This window comes from Macaca nemestrina, chromosome 5, assembly GCF_043159975.1.
Source record: "Macaca nemestrina isolate mMacNem1 chromosome 5, mMacNem.hap1, whole genome shotgun sequence".
Classification (NCBI taxonomy): domain Eukaryota; kingdom Metazoa; phylum Chordata; class Mammalia; order Primates; family Cercopithecidae; genus Macaca; species Macaca nemestrina.
In genome coordinates this window covers 151,036,171-151,051,435 of record NC_092129.1, presented here as the reverse complement: position 1 = coordinate 151,051,435, position 15,265 = coordinate 151,036,171, and the positions used below count along the sequence as shown (strand labels likewise).

Here is a 15,265-nt window from a genome sequence, read left to right as displayed (position 1 = left end):
TCTACCCAAGGATCGTTCATGAGAACAAACCACTTCAGAGAGGCCCTACAAAACAGATTAGAGGGAAGACAGAGGGGCCCAAGGGAGATGGTCTCTCTTCTCAAGTAGGAACACGCCAGCCTCAGACAGACACAGCAGGAAGGGGCCTGAGAGGCTGACAGAGGCAGGATGGGTGCAAGGCAGGGGTGGAAGGGAGGGACCAGCCCGGGCTGCACCAGTGGGAGTGGCTCCACCCTTCCCACTTCAGAGCCATGGGGAGCCAGGGCTCTGGCGGGATGCCCTTGGTGCAGGTTCCCTACACAGTCCTGCTGCTGCCGCTGGGAACAAGCCGCCAAGACCCGGGGGCCCGGAGCTTCTTCCTTTGGGTGAGTATCAGTACAACAAGAGGTCCCAGGGGAAGTCTCTCCATAGACCTGCCCTTTATGTTTCCATTCAATTTGAGGGCCCACAGTGTTCCCACCTGCCTCCCCTTGCCCTCCAGGTCCTCAGTGGCCAGTCTGGGTTCACACTCAGTGACCACACAGTGAACCCAACCAGGGGTGGAGAGAAAGGGCCATAACCCAGAGCCCTGCTGTGGCACAAGAGTCAGCCTCTGTGCTTGCCTTTCCCAGCTGCAGAGGATGCAGGCTCTGGAGAGAGAACAGGATGCCCTGTGGCAGGGGCTGGAGCTGCTACAACATGGCCAGGCCTGGTTTGAAGACCGTCTGAAGGAGGCACAGCAACAGCAGCTGCATCTAGGGGCCCTTGGTGAGGTATGGGGGCTGCCCCTCTGTGTGAATGGGGGGAGGGCCAGGGAGGGAGGAACAAGGAATGTGTAGACACAGCCTGAGACCACTCTGGAGAGGGGAGGGTTAATGGTCAGGGATCATGAATTGGAGGCAGCACCGTAATGACAGGATGCCACCAAGTGTTAAGTTGGTGTTCATTGTTGGGGCTGGAGGAAGCTGGTCTGCATTCCATTCAGAGGGATTTGGATCACTCCATGGAGATGAGGGCGTGGCCGGATTATTCCAATGGGGCAGGGATGGACAGGGAGGCTCCATGAAGAGTAGGGAAAGGGGGTGTTATGCTATTTGAGGGGATGGAGGAACTGACCTGCTAAAGAGATGGAAGTGAAGAGTATTGGATTTTCCCACCTGCCTGGGAGGGTACTGGGATGAGGGAATCCGGATGAGAGGGATGGCCTGTGGTGACCAGAATAGAGTGGCAGATGGACCTCAGGTTTTCACCATGTTGTCAGCCTCCAACTCCTCCTCTAGAATTTTCTAACAGATTTACACTCAGAGCCTGGTGGCCCCCCGTTAGCCCAGATTCAAAAGGTGAACATCTGTTTGCAGAATCTGATTCATGAGAAGGTGAGTTTATTGTTTCAGTTTAGACTTTTGGGAAGCTGGACTAGTGAGGGGAGTTGTTGGGGTCAGTGCTGGCTTAACAGAAAACACAGTGAATTTCCCCTCCAGTTCTCCCCAAGTCCACTGAACAAGGCTAGTTCCTGCACCACCCAGGATTCAAAGGAAAGACGAAGGAAGCAGAACTTGTGGCGGAAACAGGTAAACTTCAAGAGAGAGGGCAGGAGCCCCACCCTACAGGGCTGGGAGGAGCCCAGAGGCCCCATCTGTTTCTCCTCTCCTCCAGGAGTTGTCAAGGCAGCAGAAAGGAGTCACCCAGCCAAAGGAGGAGATGGCTCAGCGGGGCTGCACCAATGGGCCAAGAGGCCCTACCCGTGTCTAAACCCTCCTCTCACTCCCCTAAGCCTGGTGAAACAGTCAGAAGCCCCAGGCTCCTTTTTCTGTTTCTTAACTCAACAGCTAAAAAATGGCTCCAGGTAGTGAGTCAATGAAGTTCAGACATCTTGGTGTAATGTTTCTCCTCTGCTCCTGAAAACTTCACCTTCTTGGTGTCTCACGTCCTCATTCTCCCCTATATGACGTGCAAAAATGATCTTTGAAATCCCTCTGGGGAGAAGACATGTTTATTGAAACTGTCCTTCAGCCTTAAATACAAAAATAAAACCAAAGCTGCTCCAGAAAGCAACTTTCTCCAAAAATGTCTTTGGTTTGTTTCTCATAGGGTTAGGAAAAGTGCATTGTGGGAAAATCCATTGCCCTCTATCCCAGTCTTACGGGGTTTTTTGTTTTGTTTTGTTTTGTTTTGTTTCTGTGATACGTCTTACTGTCGCTCAGGCTGTAGTGCAGTGGTGCGACCACAGCTCACTGCAGCCTAAACCTCCTGGGCTCAAGTGATCCTCCTGCCTCAGCCTCGCAGAGTGCTGGGATTACAGGCATGAGCCACCGCGCCCAGCCCCAGTCTTGAAGTTTTTAAGAAAGGAAAGGGATGTGCTGGAGAAAGAAAACCTTCATTGGTGGGGCGCGGTGGCTCACGCCTGTAATCCCAGCACTTTGGGAGGCCGAGGCAGTTGGATCACCTGAGGTCAGGAGTTCGAGACCAGCCTTGCCAACATAGTGAAACCCTGTCTTTACTAAAAATACAAAAAATTAGCCGGGCATGGTGGTGGGCACCTGTGATCCCAGCTACTTGGGAGGCTGAGTCAGGAGAACTGCTTGAACCTGGGAGGCGGAGGTTGCAGTGAGCCGAGATGGCGCCACTGCACTCCAGCCTGGGCAACAAGAGCAAAACTCCGTCTCAAAAAAAAGAAAAAGAAAATCTTCATCCCAGCTAGGAGAGGCAAGGTCCTAAGGCCTATGTGACAAATGTGTCCCGGGTCTTCTTACCAATGGGGCAGGTTGAAAATAGTGCTGGAGACCCATCCCTCTACAGTCTGTTGTGTCACCAGGAGGCCAGGCCTCGCAGAAGAAGCAACCCTCCAACTGTGCCCCACCAGGGGCTGCCCGCCAACCCTGCCCCAGCCCTGCCTTGAGTCACCAATGTGAAGGGGGAAAAGGCAGGGGTGGCCGTGGTGAGGGTTGGGTCAGATGAGCCGGTAGGGGTGGCGAGCTGGTCCTGCGGGGAAGAGGAAGAGAATGACAGGGTGTGCCAGAGTGTACTCAAATTAAACCTACACCACCCTCCCCCTGCCTTGCCTACCCTGTGATGGAAAGTAGCGGTGCCTCACCTGCGGGGCTGGGGCCAATACCAGGAGCCGGAGGAAAGCATGAGTCGGGGGCACTGGGCTGTCTTCTCGTCCCGCTGCAGTCACAGTCACCATCACCACGGAATCTGGGGCCGCTGAGTCTGGGACCTCCAGCCACAGGCGGCCCCAGACCGACTCATTCAGTTCCAGGTGAGCCCTGGAGAGACGATATAGGCGTCGCTAAAGCCCCTGGCTGTCCAGAGCCCAGAGTCAGGGGACGCCCCCAGGGGCACGTGAGGTGAGAGGAGGATTCTGAGAGCCAATCGGAAGGGGCCAGGGGCGGGGCTTGGGATAAGCACGGGCGAGACAAGATGCCAGAGGGAGCTGGAGGGTTCAGGGGCCTCACCTGGAGAGGTTGGAGGTGAGGGAGAAGCTGGGGTTGACAGAAGTCCTAAGGTCAAGATCCTGAGGGCCCGAGAAGCTGGCGATGCGCAGACTGAGCGGGACCTTGCTGCCCGGGGCCAAGAAACCCGAGAGCGCACTAAGCTGCAGAGAAGGGCTCGTCAGGGAAGGGGCCGCTCCAACTCTTTCCAGCCCCAGCTGCATTTTTCCCCTAGTGTCTCACCTCCAGAAGGACAGGGACTACAGTGCTAGGCTGAGGGGCAGCCCTGTGCAGGCGCCGCCCCGCTCCGTCCTGGCCAATCAGCTCCAGGGAGAAGGGTCTAGGGGTGGACAGCAGCGTGGGCGGCAGCGAGGCTGCGAGGAGACCTCGCTCCGGAGGTCCCACGGGCTCCAAAGGCACCCGGCCTAGTTCGGCACCGTCTGGGACCCCTCGAAGGATGACGTGGGAGAAATGCGGCTGAGGATCCCCAGGATTCGCTTGGGAACCCAACCCTGTCACTTCTACCAGCAGCTGGGTCTGGAGACCTGGGACAGGGGCGAGGAGGGGAGAACATTGTGAGATTCGGAGACACAGGGAGAAAAGAATTAATGGCCTTCAAAATAAGGGTTCCCTCTGGGGAGTATGGATGGAAAAATAGGTTACCTTCAAGGGGTATCGATGGGGAGTATCAGGAGGGAGTTCTGGGGTGCTGGAAATGTCCTATATCCTGAACTGGGCGTATTATATGAAATCCATCAAACTGTACACTTTAGTGCACATTATGTAAATTATAACTCAATATAAAAGTTATGCATATGCATAGATGTATGTATACATATATACGTTATATATATATACACACACACATATATACACACACACACACATATATATATATAAAACTGGGGGTTTGGCCGGGCGCGGTGGCTCACGCCTGTAATCCCAGCGCTTTGGGAGGCGGAGGTGGGCGGATCACGAAGTCAAGTGATGGAGACCATCCTGGCTAACACAGCGAAACCCCATCTCTACCAAAAATACAAAACATTAGCCGGGCGTGGTGGCGGGCGCCTGTAGTCCCAGCTACTCAGGAGGCTGAGGCAGGAGAATGGCGTGAACCTGGGAGGTGGAGCTTGCAGTGAGCCAAGATCGCACCACTGCACTCCAGCCTGGGTGGCGAGCGGAAAAAATAAATAAATAAATAACTGGGGGTTAGGTGGGTGGGGGCTCAGGGAATAGAGGTACCTGCAACTGGCTGAGTCAGGGGGTAGAGGCCAGGGTGGGGTCCATCCTCCATGGAGATCCCAAAGTGGAAGAGGAAGTCCAGGGAGGTCTGGGCTGGGAAAGGGCAAAGGCAGTCAGAGCCCTTCCTGAAAGGAATGTGACTGATCGTGTTCTCCGAGGCCTGCAGTCTCTCCTTTCCTTTCCCAGGAACACCTCCCTCCTTACCTTGCACTCTCACCCCGGGGGTGTCCTCAGCTGTGACCTGGATCTCCCAGGTTCCTATCTGTGGAGGGTCATGCATGGTCACCATCCAGAACTGCCCAAAGCGGTGAGTGTGACCTAGAGGACCCGTGCCTTCCTTCTGGTCCTGGGAGACCCCTGGGGTCAGGGAAGAAATGAAACACTGGCTCTCCTTGAGTACATCCCCTCGACTGTCTATTCCCCAGTCGCCATTCTTCCCTTTGCCTTCAGACGTACCTGCAGGGTTCTTGATCCAGAAGCTGCTGATGTCCCCGTGGATCCGGACTGTGATCTTCTGGAGCAGCCCATCCACACTGAACACAAGTGGCCGCCCAGGCACCGCAAAAGGAGGGTCCAGGGGAAGAGTCACCTTGAGGGATCAGCAGGACCAGAAAATGGGGGAGAAGATGAGGTATGGGATGAAACAAAGAAGATAGGGGAGATAGGAAGAAACCATGTCATTGGGCCGGGTGTGGTGGCTCACGCTTGTAATCCCAGCACTTTGGGAGGCTGAGGCAGGCGAATCACAAGGTCAGGAGTTCGAGACCAGCCTGGCTAACATAGTGAAACTATGTCTCTACTAAAAAAAAAAAAAAAAAAAAAAAAAAAAAAAAAAAAAATTAGCCAGGTGTGGTGGTGGGTGCCTATAATCTCAGCTACTTGGGAGGCTGGGGCAGGAGAATTGCTTGAACCCAGGAGGCGGAGGTTGCAGTGAGCCAAGATCGCACCATTGCACTCCAGCCCGGGTGACAGTGCAAGACTCTGTCTTAAAAAAAAAAAAAAGAAAAAAACCACGTCACACAGAGAGAAAGGGGTACAGTGAGAGAGGGGCACAGGGCCAGGGATGAAGTTATTATGGTCAGGGACAAAGTTGGAGGCAAGGGATTCAGGATGAGACAATCACATCTTGTGCCCCATTAAAAGATGATGGGCCAGGCATAGTGGCTCATGTCTGTAATCCCAGCACCTGGGAGACCAAGACAGGAGGATCACTTGAGGCCAGGGGTTCAAGACCAGCCTAGTCAATAAAGCAAGACTCTGCCTCTGCAAAATACAAGCCACCTCCCCAGAAAGACGGTAGGACTTCCTGTGGTAATGCTGAAGGCAGAATACTGGAAGCCAAGCGGGGAGGGGTTTACTGATATAAAAGGACAATACAGGCCAGGCGCAGTGCCTCGAGCCTATAATCCCAGCACTGTGGGAGGCGAAGGTGGGCGGATCACTTGAGGTCAGGAGTTCGAGACCAACCTGGCCAAAAAACTGGTGAAACCCTGGCTCTACTTAAAAAATACAAAAATTAGCCGGGCCTGGTGGTGGGTGCCTTAACTCCAGGTACTCGGGAGGCTGAGGCAGGAGAATCCCTTGAACCTGGGAGGCAGAGCTTGCAGTGAGCCAAGATCGCGCCACTGCACTCCAGCCTGGGTGACAGTGAGACTCCATCTCAAAAAAAAAGAAATGGCTAGCCATGGATCTCAGAGGGGGAGAAACTTCCTTTCCTGCCCCGTGACTGGAAGAACAACACAGCAGTGAGAGTGATTCCCCTTTCTCCTATAAAAAGAGAGGTGCAGCCTGACCACCCTTCAGTTCCTAAGTGAGGGCCCTGGCCCCCACTTGCTCACCAGGGCAGCCATGCTGTCCCCAACAATGGCTGCCACGTCTCCAATGTGCTGGTCTTTGGTGAAGATCACTTCTCCTCCTGAGGCCAGGGCCACTGCTTTGTATGGCTCAAAACGCAGAGGGGACAAGATCTCACGCCGAGCTCGGCCCTGAACCCTTGAGGTGTCTTCAGTCACCAGGAATGTTACCTGTGGCCAGAAGAGAGCTCGGTGGTTGGGGTGTCCAAGTGCCATCCACTATTATGAAGGAGAATCCCTGTGCTCAAGCTTTCTCCAGAGCTGATGGTTCGTGATAAGGTCTCTGCCTGCCTTCTGGCTGCTAGGATGGGGTCTCCCAATGACAACCCCCTGCCTTCAGTTAGTAGTTGGCCACCCCCTTGTCACAGTGGATTTTTGGCGACTAGATCCCCAGTTCTTCACATTGTTTACTGGGCAGGTTCAAATAAAAATTCTGCATTATTAAGGGTGGGGTCTCCTACGTGTATCATTAAAGGTATCAGGAAAGGTTTCGTTCATTGTCTGCTTCTCCCATGTGCCAAGGCTTGTCGGGCCACCATAGTGTGGTGCAACCCTCGTGATGAGATTGTCATCACAGGGTCTCTCACATCCCTGGGAGGCTAACACTGGGTCTCTCACCAGCTCTGCTCACCCGGCAGCGCCGTTCCTGAGTCAGGGATTCCACCTGGTTGGTGAGAAAGGCATCCTTAGGGGAGGCATCCGTGAAGACAAAGATGTCTGAGAGTGGAGGTGTGTGCAGCAGGGCCAGCTGGCAGGGAAGACAACGACCAGTGTTAACAATGGCAGCAGGAGGGGAATGGGTAGAGCCAAGGAGGATGAAGCAGAAGGGAATATGGCCCGGTAATCCTGGAGTGAAGCTAGTGGATGTAGGTTCTGAAGGTAGCGGGGAGCCCCAGGAGGGATCTAGCTCCCCCTGGTGGCGGGGCCAGGAAACGCGGTGGGGATAAGAAGGGAAGAGCGGAGGGGCCAGACCTGCAGGGCTGACAGGCACATCTCAGGCTCGTCTCCACCCCCCAAGGCGTGGATCTCATTAAGCTGTTGCCAGAAGCTGTCAGGGTCACTGGCTGTAAAGACAGGGCCAAACCCTGGGAAGGGGAAAGGAAGTTAAGATAAGTGAGGAAAGAGCTCCCCTCATTCCTACCCAGTGCCACTTCCCCAGTTGAGGGTCCCTATGTGCTTCTGGAGTGGACAAGTAGTGAAATAACAATACCCCATTATAAGACTCATACTTGGCCAGGCGCAGTGGCTCACACCTGTAATCCTAGCACTTTGGGAAGCCAAGGCAGGTGGATCATGAGGTCAAGAGATCAAGACCATCCTGGCCAAATTGCTGAAACCCTGTCTCTACTAAAAAATACAAAAGTTAGCTGGGTGTGGTGGCACGTGCCCCAGCTACTGGGGAGGCTGAGGCAGGAGAATCACTTGAACCCAGGAGGTGGAGGTTGCAGTGAGACAAGATCGTGCCACTGCACTCCAGTCTGGCGGCAGAGTGAGACTTCGTCTCAAAAAAAAAAAAAAAAAGAGTCACACTTGTCAGGGCGGGGCGGGGCAGGGCAGGGCAGACCTAGGTGTCCCTGGTGAGAAGGTGGGCCTCCACTCCCTTAAAAAAATGGTGGCATTTCCTGTAGGCCTTTATTGGGTACATGTACATATATTAAAAAAAAAAAAAAGGCCGGGCGCGGTGGCTCACGCCTGTAATCCCAGCACTTTGGGAGGCCGAGGCGGGCGGATCACAAGGTCAGGAGATCGAGACCACGGTGAAACCCCGTCTCTACTAAAAATACAAAAAATTAGCCGGGCGCGGTGGCGGGCGCCTGTAGTCCCAGCTACTCGGGAGGCTGAGGCAGGAGAATGGCGTAAACCCAGGAGGCGGAGCTTGCAGTGAGCCGAGATCGCGCCACTGCACTCCAGCCTGGGCGACAGAGCGAGACTCCTCTCAAAAAACAAAACAAACAAACAAAAAAAAACAAAAAACAAAAAACAAAAAAAACCAAAAACAAACAAACAAAAAAAACCTGGTCACGCCTATAATCCCAGCACTTTGAGAGGCTGAAGTGGGAGGATCACTTGAGCCCAGGAGCTCAAAATCAGCCTGGGTAACATAGTGAGACCCCATCTCTACCAAAAAAACACAAAAATTAGCCAGATATGGTGGTGCTTGTCTGTAGTCCCAGCTACTCATGAGGCTGAGGCAGGAGGATCACTTGAATCAAGGCTGCAGTGAGCCATGATCGTATCATTGCACTCCAGCCTGGGTGACAGAGTGAGACTCCAAAAAAAAAAAAAAAAAAAAAAGGAAAAAACACTGGGTTTCCTCATAAGAAAAGAGACAGAATAGCACTTACCTCAGAGGCTTATTGGGAGGACTAAATGAGTTGATTTTGCAAATTTTAAGATAGTGCTTTGACACATAAGTGCTAAGTTCTTAATTATACCTTTATTTATATCTTCATCAAACATAATAATTCTCTATTATAAATAAATGCCGGCCACTGTAGGATGTATGCAGACAAATAAGACTCAAACTTAGGCAACTCTCAGCCCAGTAGGCATTTTATTTGATCATCATTTCAACTCTGGGAGTTAGGCAGGATGAGGGAGGTGTCAGGCCTCTGAGCCCAAGCTAAGCCATCATATCCCCTGTGACCTGCACTTATACATCCAGGTAGCCTGAAGCAACTGAAGATCCACAAAAGAAGTGAAAATAGCCTTAACTGACGTCATTCCACCATTGTGATTTGTTCCTGCCCCACCCTAACCGATACATAACTGATACTGACCCACTTTATGGATGATGAAATCCAGGCAAAGAAAGTTTACATGACCAGCCTAAAGGGACACAGTCAGACTCAAGCCAGAGAGTCTAACTTCCAGTCAATGGGAAAGGAATACAATGTAGCTAGCTATCTCAGAGGCTTCCCAGAAGCCTGGCCCCACCAACTCCATCTTCATCCCCATCTCTGTCTATAGGAAATGGAGAGAATTGAAAATGGCGGCCGGGCGCGGTGGCTCACGCCTGTAATCCCAGCACTTTGGGAGGCCAAAGCAGGCAGATTACGAGGTCAGGAGATTGAGACCATCCTGGCTAACACAGTGAAACCCCGTCTGTACTAAAAATACAAAAATTAGCCGGGCAAGGTGGTGGGCGCCTGTAGTCCCAGCTACTCGGGAGGCTGAGGCAGGAGAATGGCTGGAACCCAGGAGGCGGAGCTTGCAGTGAGCCCAGATCTTGCACTGCACTCCAGCCTGGGCGACAGAGCAAGACTCCGTCTCAAAAAAAAAAAAAAAAGAAAAAGAAAAAGAAAAAAAAGAAAATGGCTTATTAGCATGAAAGGCTAAGAAAGCAGAGGCCACGTGCCAAAGTATGAATCATGCATTAAACTAATGGAAAGTGCTGTCATTTTAGACACAGCGGGAGACAAGGCTGCTAGTTATCTTTTTTTGTTTTTGTTTTTGTTTTTTTGTTTTTTTTTAGAGACAGGGCCTCACGGCGTCACCCAGGCCACCCTGGAGTGCAGTAGTGCCATCACGGCTCACTGCACCCTCAATCTCCTGGGCTCAAGTGATCCTCCTGCCTCCGCTTCCCAAGTAGCTGGGACTATAGGCATGCGCCACCACTCCCACACATCATTTTTATTAATTTTTTTGTGGAGACCTGAATCTCTGTGTCGCCCAGGTTGGTCTTGAACTTCTGGGTTCAAACGATCTTCCCACCTCTGCCTCCCAAAGTGCTGGGATTACAGTTGTGAGCCACCCCACCCAGGTTGCTGCTAATTTTCTGTATGCACACCATAGAGGCTCACTCAGGACTACTACAGGAAGTGCCACCACGAGCCCACTTCCTCACCACAGGCCTTTATCCCTTACCTTTTTTTCTTTTCTTTCTTTTTTTTTTTTTTTTTTTCTGAGACGGAGTTTTTTGCTCTTGTTGCCCAGGCTGGAGTGCAAAGTTGCGATCTCGGTTCACCGCAACCTCCGCCTCCCGGGTTCAAGCGATTCTCCTGCCTCAGCCTCCCGAGTAGCTGCGATTACAGGCATGCACCACTACGCCCGGCTAATTTTGTATTTTTAGTAGAGACGGGGTTTCTCCATGTTGGTCAGGCTGGTCTCAAACTCCCAACCTCAGGTGATCCACCTGCCTCAGCCTCCCAAAGTGCTGGGATTACAGGCGTGAGCCACCATGCCCAGTCTATCCCTTACCTTGAATTTTCCTCCCCTCTACTGTCCTAGCCAGACCACACTTACCTGGGTCATGAAAAGGCACCAGGACATAGTGGATAGGCTCCATGGGGCTGCCCCTCCGCTGCTCCACAATGTGGCGAGCCTGGATTTTGGCAGCGTTGATCTCCTCACCCATGCTGCCCGTGGTGTCCAGGACAAAGCTCAGGCTGGAGGCTGGGGTGATGTCCAGCAGCCTGGGGAGCAAGCCAGAGACACAGTGAAGGGTCTGCACGTTTGTCTCCAGTGTCTGGTTTCTCAGTTCCCACAGGAATGCCTACCCATGAGGGGGTCCATCCCTAGGAGGCCACTCACCTGGAGAAATCCCTGTCTCCCAGGCGGCTTCGCAGAAGGCCGAAGGCCTGGATGGAGGCTAGAAGGGCCAGTTTTGCAGCCTGGAGGTGCAGCATGTGGTGAGGGGAGAAGCCTGGGGATGTGCTGTCCTTGTTGATGCCTCCCCTCGGTGGCTGGGAGCTGCTCAGGTCAAAATGGCCCCCGTGGCTACATTTCCCTGGGTTGGGGAAAGGGATCTGGAGAGTGGAGGTCAAAAACCCACTGCCTCCTAAGAAAATGAGGCCCTTTCAGACCTGGCCTGACCCTCTCACCCCTCAGCAAGGGTTCAGCAAGAAATGATGATGGGGGTGGGCGCAGTGGCTCACGCCTGAAATCCTAGCACTTTGGGAAGTTGAGGCAGGCAGATCATCTGAGATCAGGAGCTCGAGACCAGCCTGGCCAACATGGTGAAACTCTGTCTCTACTAAAACTATAAAAATTAGACAAGTGTGGTGGCGCATGCTTGTAATCCCAGCTACTTAGGAGACTGAGGAAGGAGAATAGCTTGATCCCAAGAGGTGGAGGTTGCAGTGAACCGAACCGAGATCGTGCCACTGCACTCCAGCCTGGGCGGCAGAGCGAGACTCAGTCTCAAATAAATAAATAAATAAATAAATAAATAAATAAATGATGACTGGGCAAGGTGGCTCACACCAGTAATCCCAGCACTTTGGGAGGCCAAGGCGGGCAGATCACCTGAAGTCAGGAGTTTGAGACCAGCCTGGCGAACATGATGAAACCCCGTCTCTACTAAAAATACAAAATTAGCCAGGCGTGGTGACTCATGCCTGTAATCCCAGCTACTCGGGAGGCTGAGGCAGGAGAATCACTTCAACCCGGGAGGCGGAGGTTGCGGTGAGCCGAGATCGCGCCACTGCACTCCAGCCTGGGCAACAAGAGCAAAACTCTGTCTCAAAAAAAAAAAAAAAAGGATGATGCTTTGTGGAGGGAAATTCTGGAGTAAATCTTAGGGCGCCGTAGTCAATCAGCACAGCACATGGTGGATCCCCTGATCCCTCCAGCCAGTCCCCCAAAGCTGCCTATGACAAGGGAGAAATCCTATCAGTGGAGGAAGAAGTTGCTCCCCTACCTCAACCCCACCACAGCCTCCTCAGGGGACTTTCCTCCACCCACCCTGTTCCCAGCATCCTCTCCTCCTAGGAGGAGATGCCATAGCAAAGGCATACGGGCCTACAGGACAGAGATCCTGTAAGGGAGTGACTTTCTCCCCTTACTTCTGGGGAACTTTCTTGTCTGGTACCTGGAGGTTTCGGGGGATGAGTTCCAAAGTAGCCAGAGGTGAGGAGTGTGAAGCCCAGCCAATTCCCAGGGCAGCTCAACGCCTCGCAATCAGAGCAGGTAGGATCAGCCACTGGGAAGAGAGGGCAGGACTAGAACCCAAGATTCTGCCACCCCCAGCCTTTATCCCCACACACCCTAACCTCTTCACCTTTTCCTCCCAGCTGGGATGAAGTGAAAGCCCAGAAGTTCCCTAGCAAGGCTTTCTGAACTAAAACCTAGGATCATGGGCCCACAGTGAGCCTGAATGTTTGAAACTGGGGCCGTGCTAGAAAACACAGCACAGGCTGGGCGCCGGTGGCTCACGCCTGTAATCCTAGCACTTTAGAAGGCAGAGGCGGGCAGATTGCTTGAGTCTAGGAGTTTGAGACCAGCCTGTGCCACATAGTGAGACCTCATCTCTAAAAAATAAATACATAAATAAATAATAAGAAAAAAACCCAAACAGTACGTGTAGGGACCAATCCTATGGGGACTGCACCCTCTGTGAGTTGTGGACAGGAGGCAGCTTCCAGGCGAGAGGATGAGGCAGCTGTGGGAGAAGGCCCCGTGTGAGTCAGTGCGGGGAAGAAGCCACACTTAAGACGGGACTGAGTTCTGGAGACCTGGTCCTAGCTGTTTTTCCCTGTGTGACGTTGGGGAAGCTGCTTAACCGAGCCAGGCATTGCTTGGACTGGGGGACTTCAGTCCTTGTGGAGATTAAGTAACATCACACCCTCTGGGACCTCAGAATGTGACACAGTGGCTGGGTGGACTGAGGTAGCCCTGTGGACTCCCGCCTCACCGCCAGGGTCACAGCCGTACCTTGTGCCAGGTTCTGGAGCTCCTGTCTTGGCCAGAGGAGGTGAGGGTGTGGCTGCTGCTCACCCAGCTCCACCCAGTTGCTATGACTGTAGAAATCCTGGTCCAGAGGACAGGAGAAGGGGAATGAGGCACTAGTCTGACCTTTCTCACCATCCCCAGCATTAATATGCCACTCCTTTGAGTTCCCCACCTGGAAAGTCCCCTCCTACTCCCACTACTCCCACCAGACACCCCAAGTCCCCTCCACCGCCCCCTCTCCATGCTCAGAGCAGAGCTTTGCCCGGGTGGAAACTGTCCCAGCATCTCTTCCCAGCTCAGAGTCTAACCCAAGGCCTCTCTGGGCCTGCAGGGTCCTGCAGCATGTGCTGCTCCCTCAGCTCTCTGACCTCACAGCCTTCCTCTCTCACCCTCACTTCCCTCCAGCCACAGTGCCCTCCTTGCTGTTCCTACAGGAAGCACTGCCAGCTTGGAGGTGGGGAACTGGGACACAACCTCGGGGCACCACGTGCCAGTGCCCACCCCTTCCAGAGTGGAGAAGGCATGATCAAGAAGGCACCATAGGATGCTCTCTATCCCGGACATGAAGACCCCTCTGACCATCAACCCAACCCTGTTCTCACCTGCAGGGCATGAAGTGCAGCCCCGAGGCGCTGGCGAGCCAGGGTGTGGTCAAGGGCTCTGGTTGCCACCAGGGTCTCCCGCAGAGCCCCTACCAGTTGCGCGCGTCCCTGATCCAGTCGCTCAGCATCAAAGTGCAGGTCGGGGTCATTCCTGGAAGTCGGCAGGAAGTCCTGGGCCGCATTGGCACGAGACACCTCACCTAAGGCTGCTCGGAACCGCCGAGAAGGAGAACCAGGTCCAAAGTAGGCGGCAAAGAGGTCATCGGCAAGGAGTGTTCGACCCTGGGGAGAATAGCGGAGGACGGGGCTCCAGGGAGGCCCTTTGGATTGACTGTTGCCCACCTTATCTCAGCAACTGACACTCAAGGCTGGGTATGAGGGTCCTGAGCCCCACAAAGGAGGGGGACTCCTAATTTCAGGACCAAGACTACTGGGGATTGTTGCTGCAGGGATGGGGCCATGGGTGTCTCTTCTCTTGGCAACCAGAGCCCTCACGGAGTAGAGGCCCCAGGAATTGGGGACTCTGGCAGGGGTGTGACAGGACCCTGGGATGCTCACCAGGAAGTCCTCAAGACGAAGAGGGGGGCGGCCTGGGGGTGGCCGCTCCAGGAAGAGCTGCAGGGTGACGTTGAGTGCTGCCTCCTCAGTTAGGTCTTGGTGGGTGATGGAGCCAGGGGCAGCCAGCAGGCTCCAGATGTTGGGGAAGAAGGCAGATGTGGGGGGCAGCAGCAGCTGCAGCAGAAGCAACACTGAGGGGCCCGGGTGGGACTGGGGCACTTCCGTGGGGAGCATGGCTGAGACATGGACCTGGGAGACAGAAGGCTCTCAAGGGAGGAGGAAGCAGCTGCAATTCCAGGGCAGGCCAGCTCTGCGGGTCTCCATGGGCACCTGCTTTACCTCAAAAGTCGCGTCTGCTGCAGCCTGGCTTCCCCGCCCTCTCTGTCACCCAGACAACCTGAGGGCCTCATCTGACCATTAGGGACATACACAGCTGCCAGGAGAGGGGTCCAGGGTTCCTCCCCCAGGCCCCCCTCCCCAGTCCCTGGCTGAGTTCCCAGCCCTGCTGCAGAAACACTCCCCATGCACAGGAAGCCTGAGTCCTCTCAGGCCCTCCCCTACCTGGTTGCTGGGTCTCCTAGGAAGGGCTGGCCCGGGCACGACGTCACAGGGCACTTAGGTCAGAGTTATAATTAACCGAGGCCCAGTAGAGGGGGAGGAAGGCCCCCACAGGGTGGGGGAGGACAGGCAACCCCCCTGGCCCCTTTGCTCATGCCTGCCCAAGGCCACAGGCAGCAGCCCATGGCAGGGCGGGCCTCCCTTGGCCGCAGTGCGGAGGTGAATGAAAGCTGGGGAGGAGGAAGGGAGTGAGCAGCGTGACTCAGGCCTGGCACAGTGCCAGGGACAGACCCAGACAGACCCGCCCCTCTGCCCTCCAGAACCAGGGCCTCACTCTCACCCTGCAACCCCCAGGGATTCAGGCACC

At 54.1% G+C, this 15,265-nt stretch overlaps 2 protein-coding genes across 2 annotated transcripts; one reads left to right on the top strand and one right to left on the bottom strand.

The window, feature by feature from the left end:
• Nucleotides 1-1,772, top strand: LOC105497614 (suppressor APC domain containing 1). The gene is made up of 5 exons (XM_011768839.2): nucleotides 1-365; nucleotides 612-752; nucleotides 1,260-1,355; nucleotides 1,461-1,550; nucleotides 1,636-1,772. Exons 1-5 carry the CDS (start codon nucleotides 252-254, stop codon nucleotides 1,729-1,731), a joined length of 537 nt encoding a protein of 178 aa, XP_011767141.1. The 5' UTR covers nucleotides 1-251; the 3' UTR covers nucleotides 1,732-1,772.
• On the bottom strand, nucleotides 1,340-15,256 carry LOC105497608 (von Willebrand factor A domain containing 7). The gene is made up of 17 exons (XM_011768826.2): nucleotides 14,902-15,256; nucleotides 14,341-14,589; nucleotides 13,783-14,064; nucleotides 13,163-13,259; nucleotides 12,321-12,431; nucleotides 11,042-11,237; nucleotides 10,754-10,923; nucleotides 7,481-7,593; nucleotides 7,140-7,256; nucleotides 6,494-6,679; nucleotides 5,112-5,244; nucleotides 4,860-5,012; nucleotides 4,656-4,748; nucleotides 3,657-3,958; nucleotides 3,438-3,577; nucleotides 3,074-3,248; nucleotides 1,340-2,961 (listed from the first exon to the last, which is right to left on the bottom strand). Exons 2-17 carry the CDS (start codon nucleotides 14,572-14,574, stop codon nucleotides 2,788-2,790), a joined length of 2,676 nt encoding a protein of 891 aa, XP_011767128.2. The 5' UTR covers nucleotides 14,575-14,589; nucleotides 14,902-15,256; the 3' UTR covers nucleotides 1,340-2,787.
• Nucleotides 15,257-15,265: the final 9 nt, after the last annotated feature.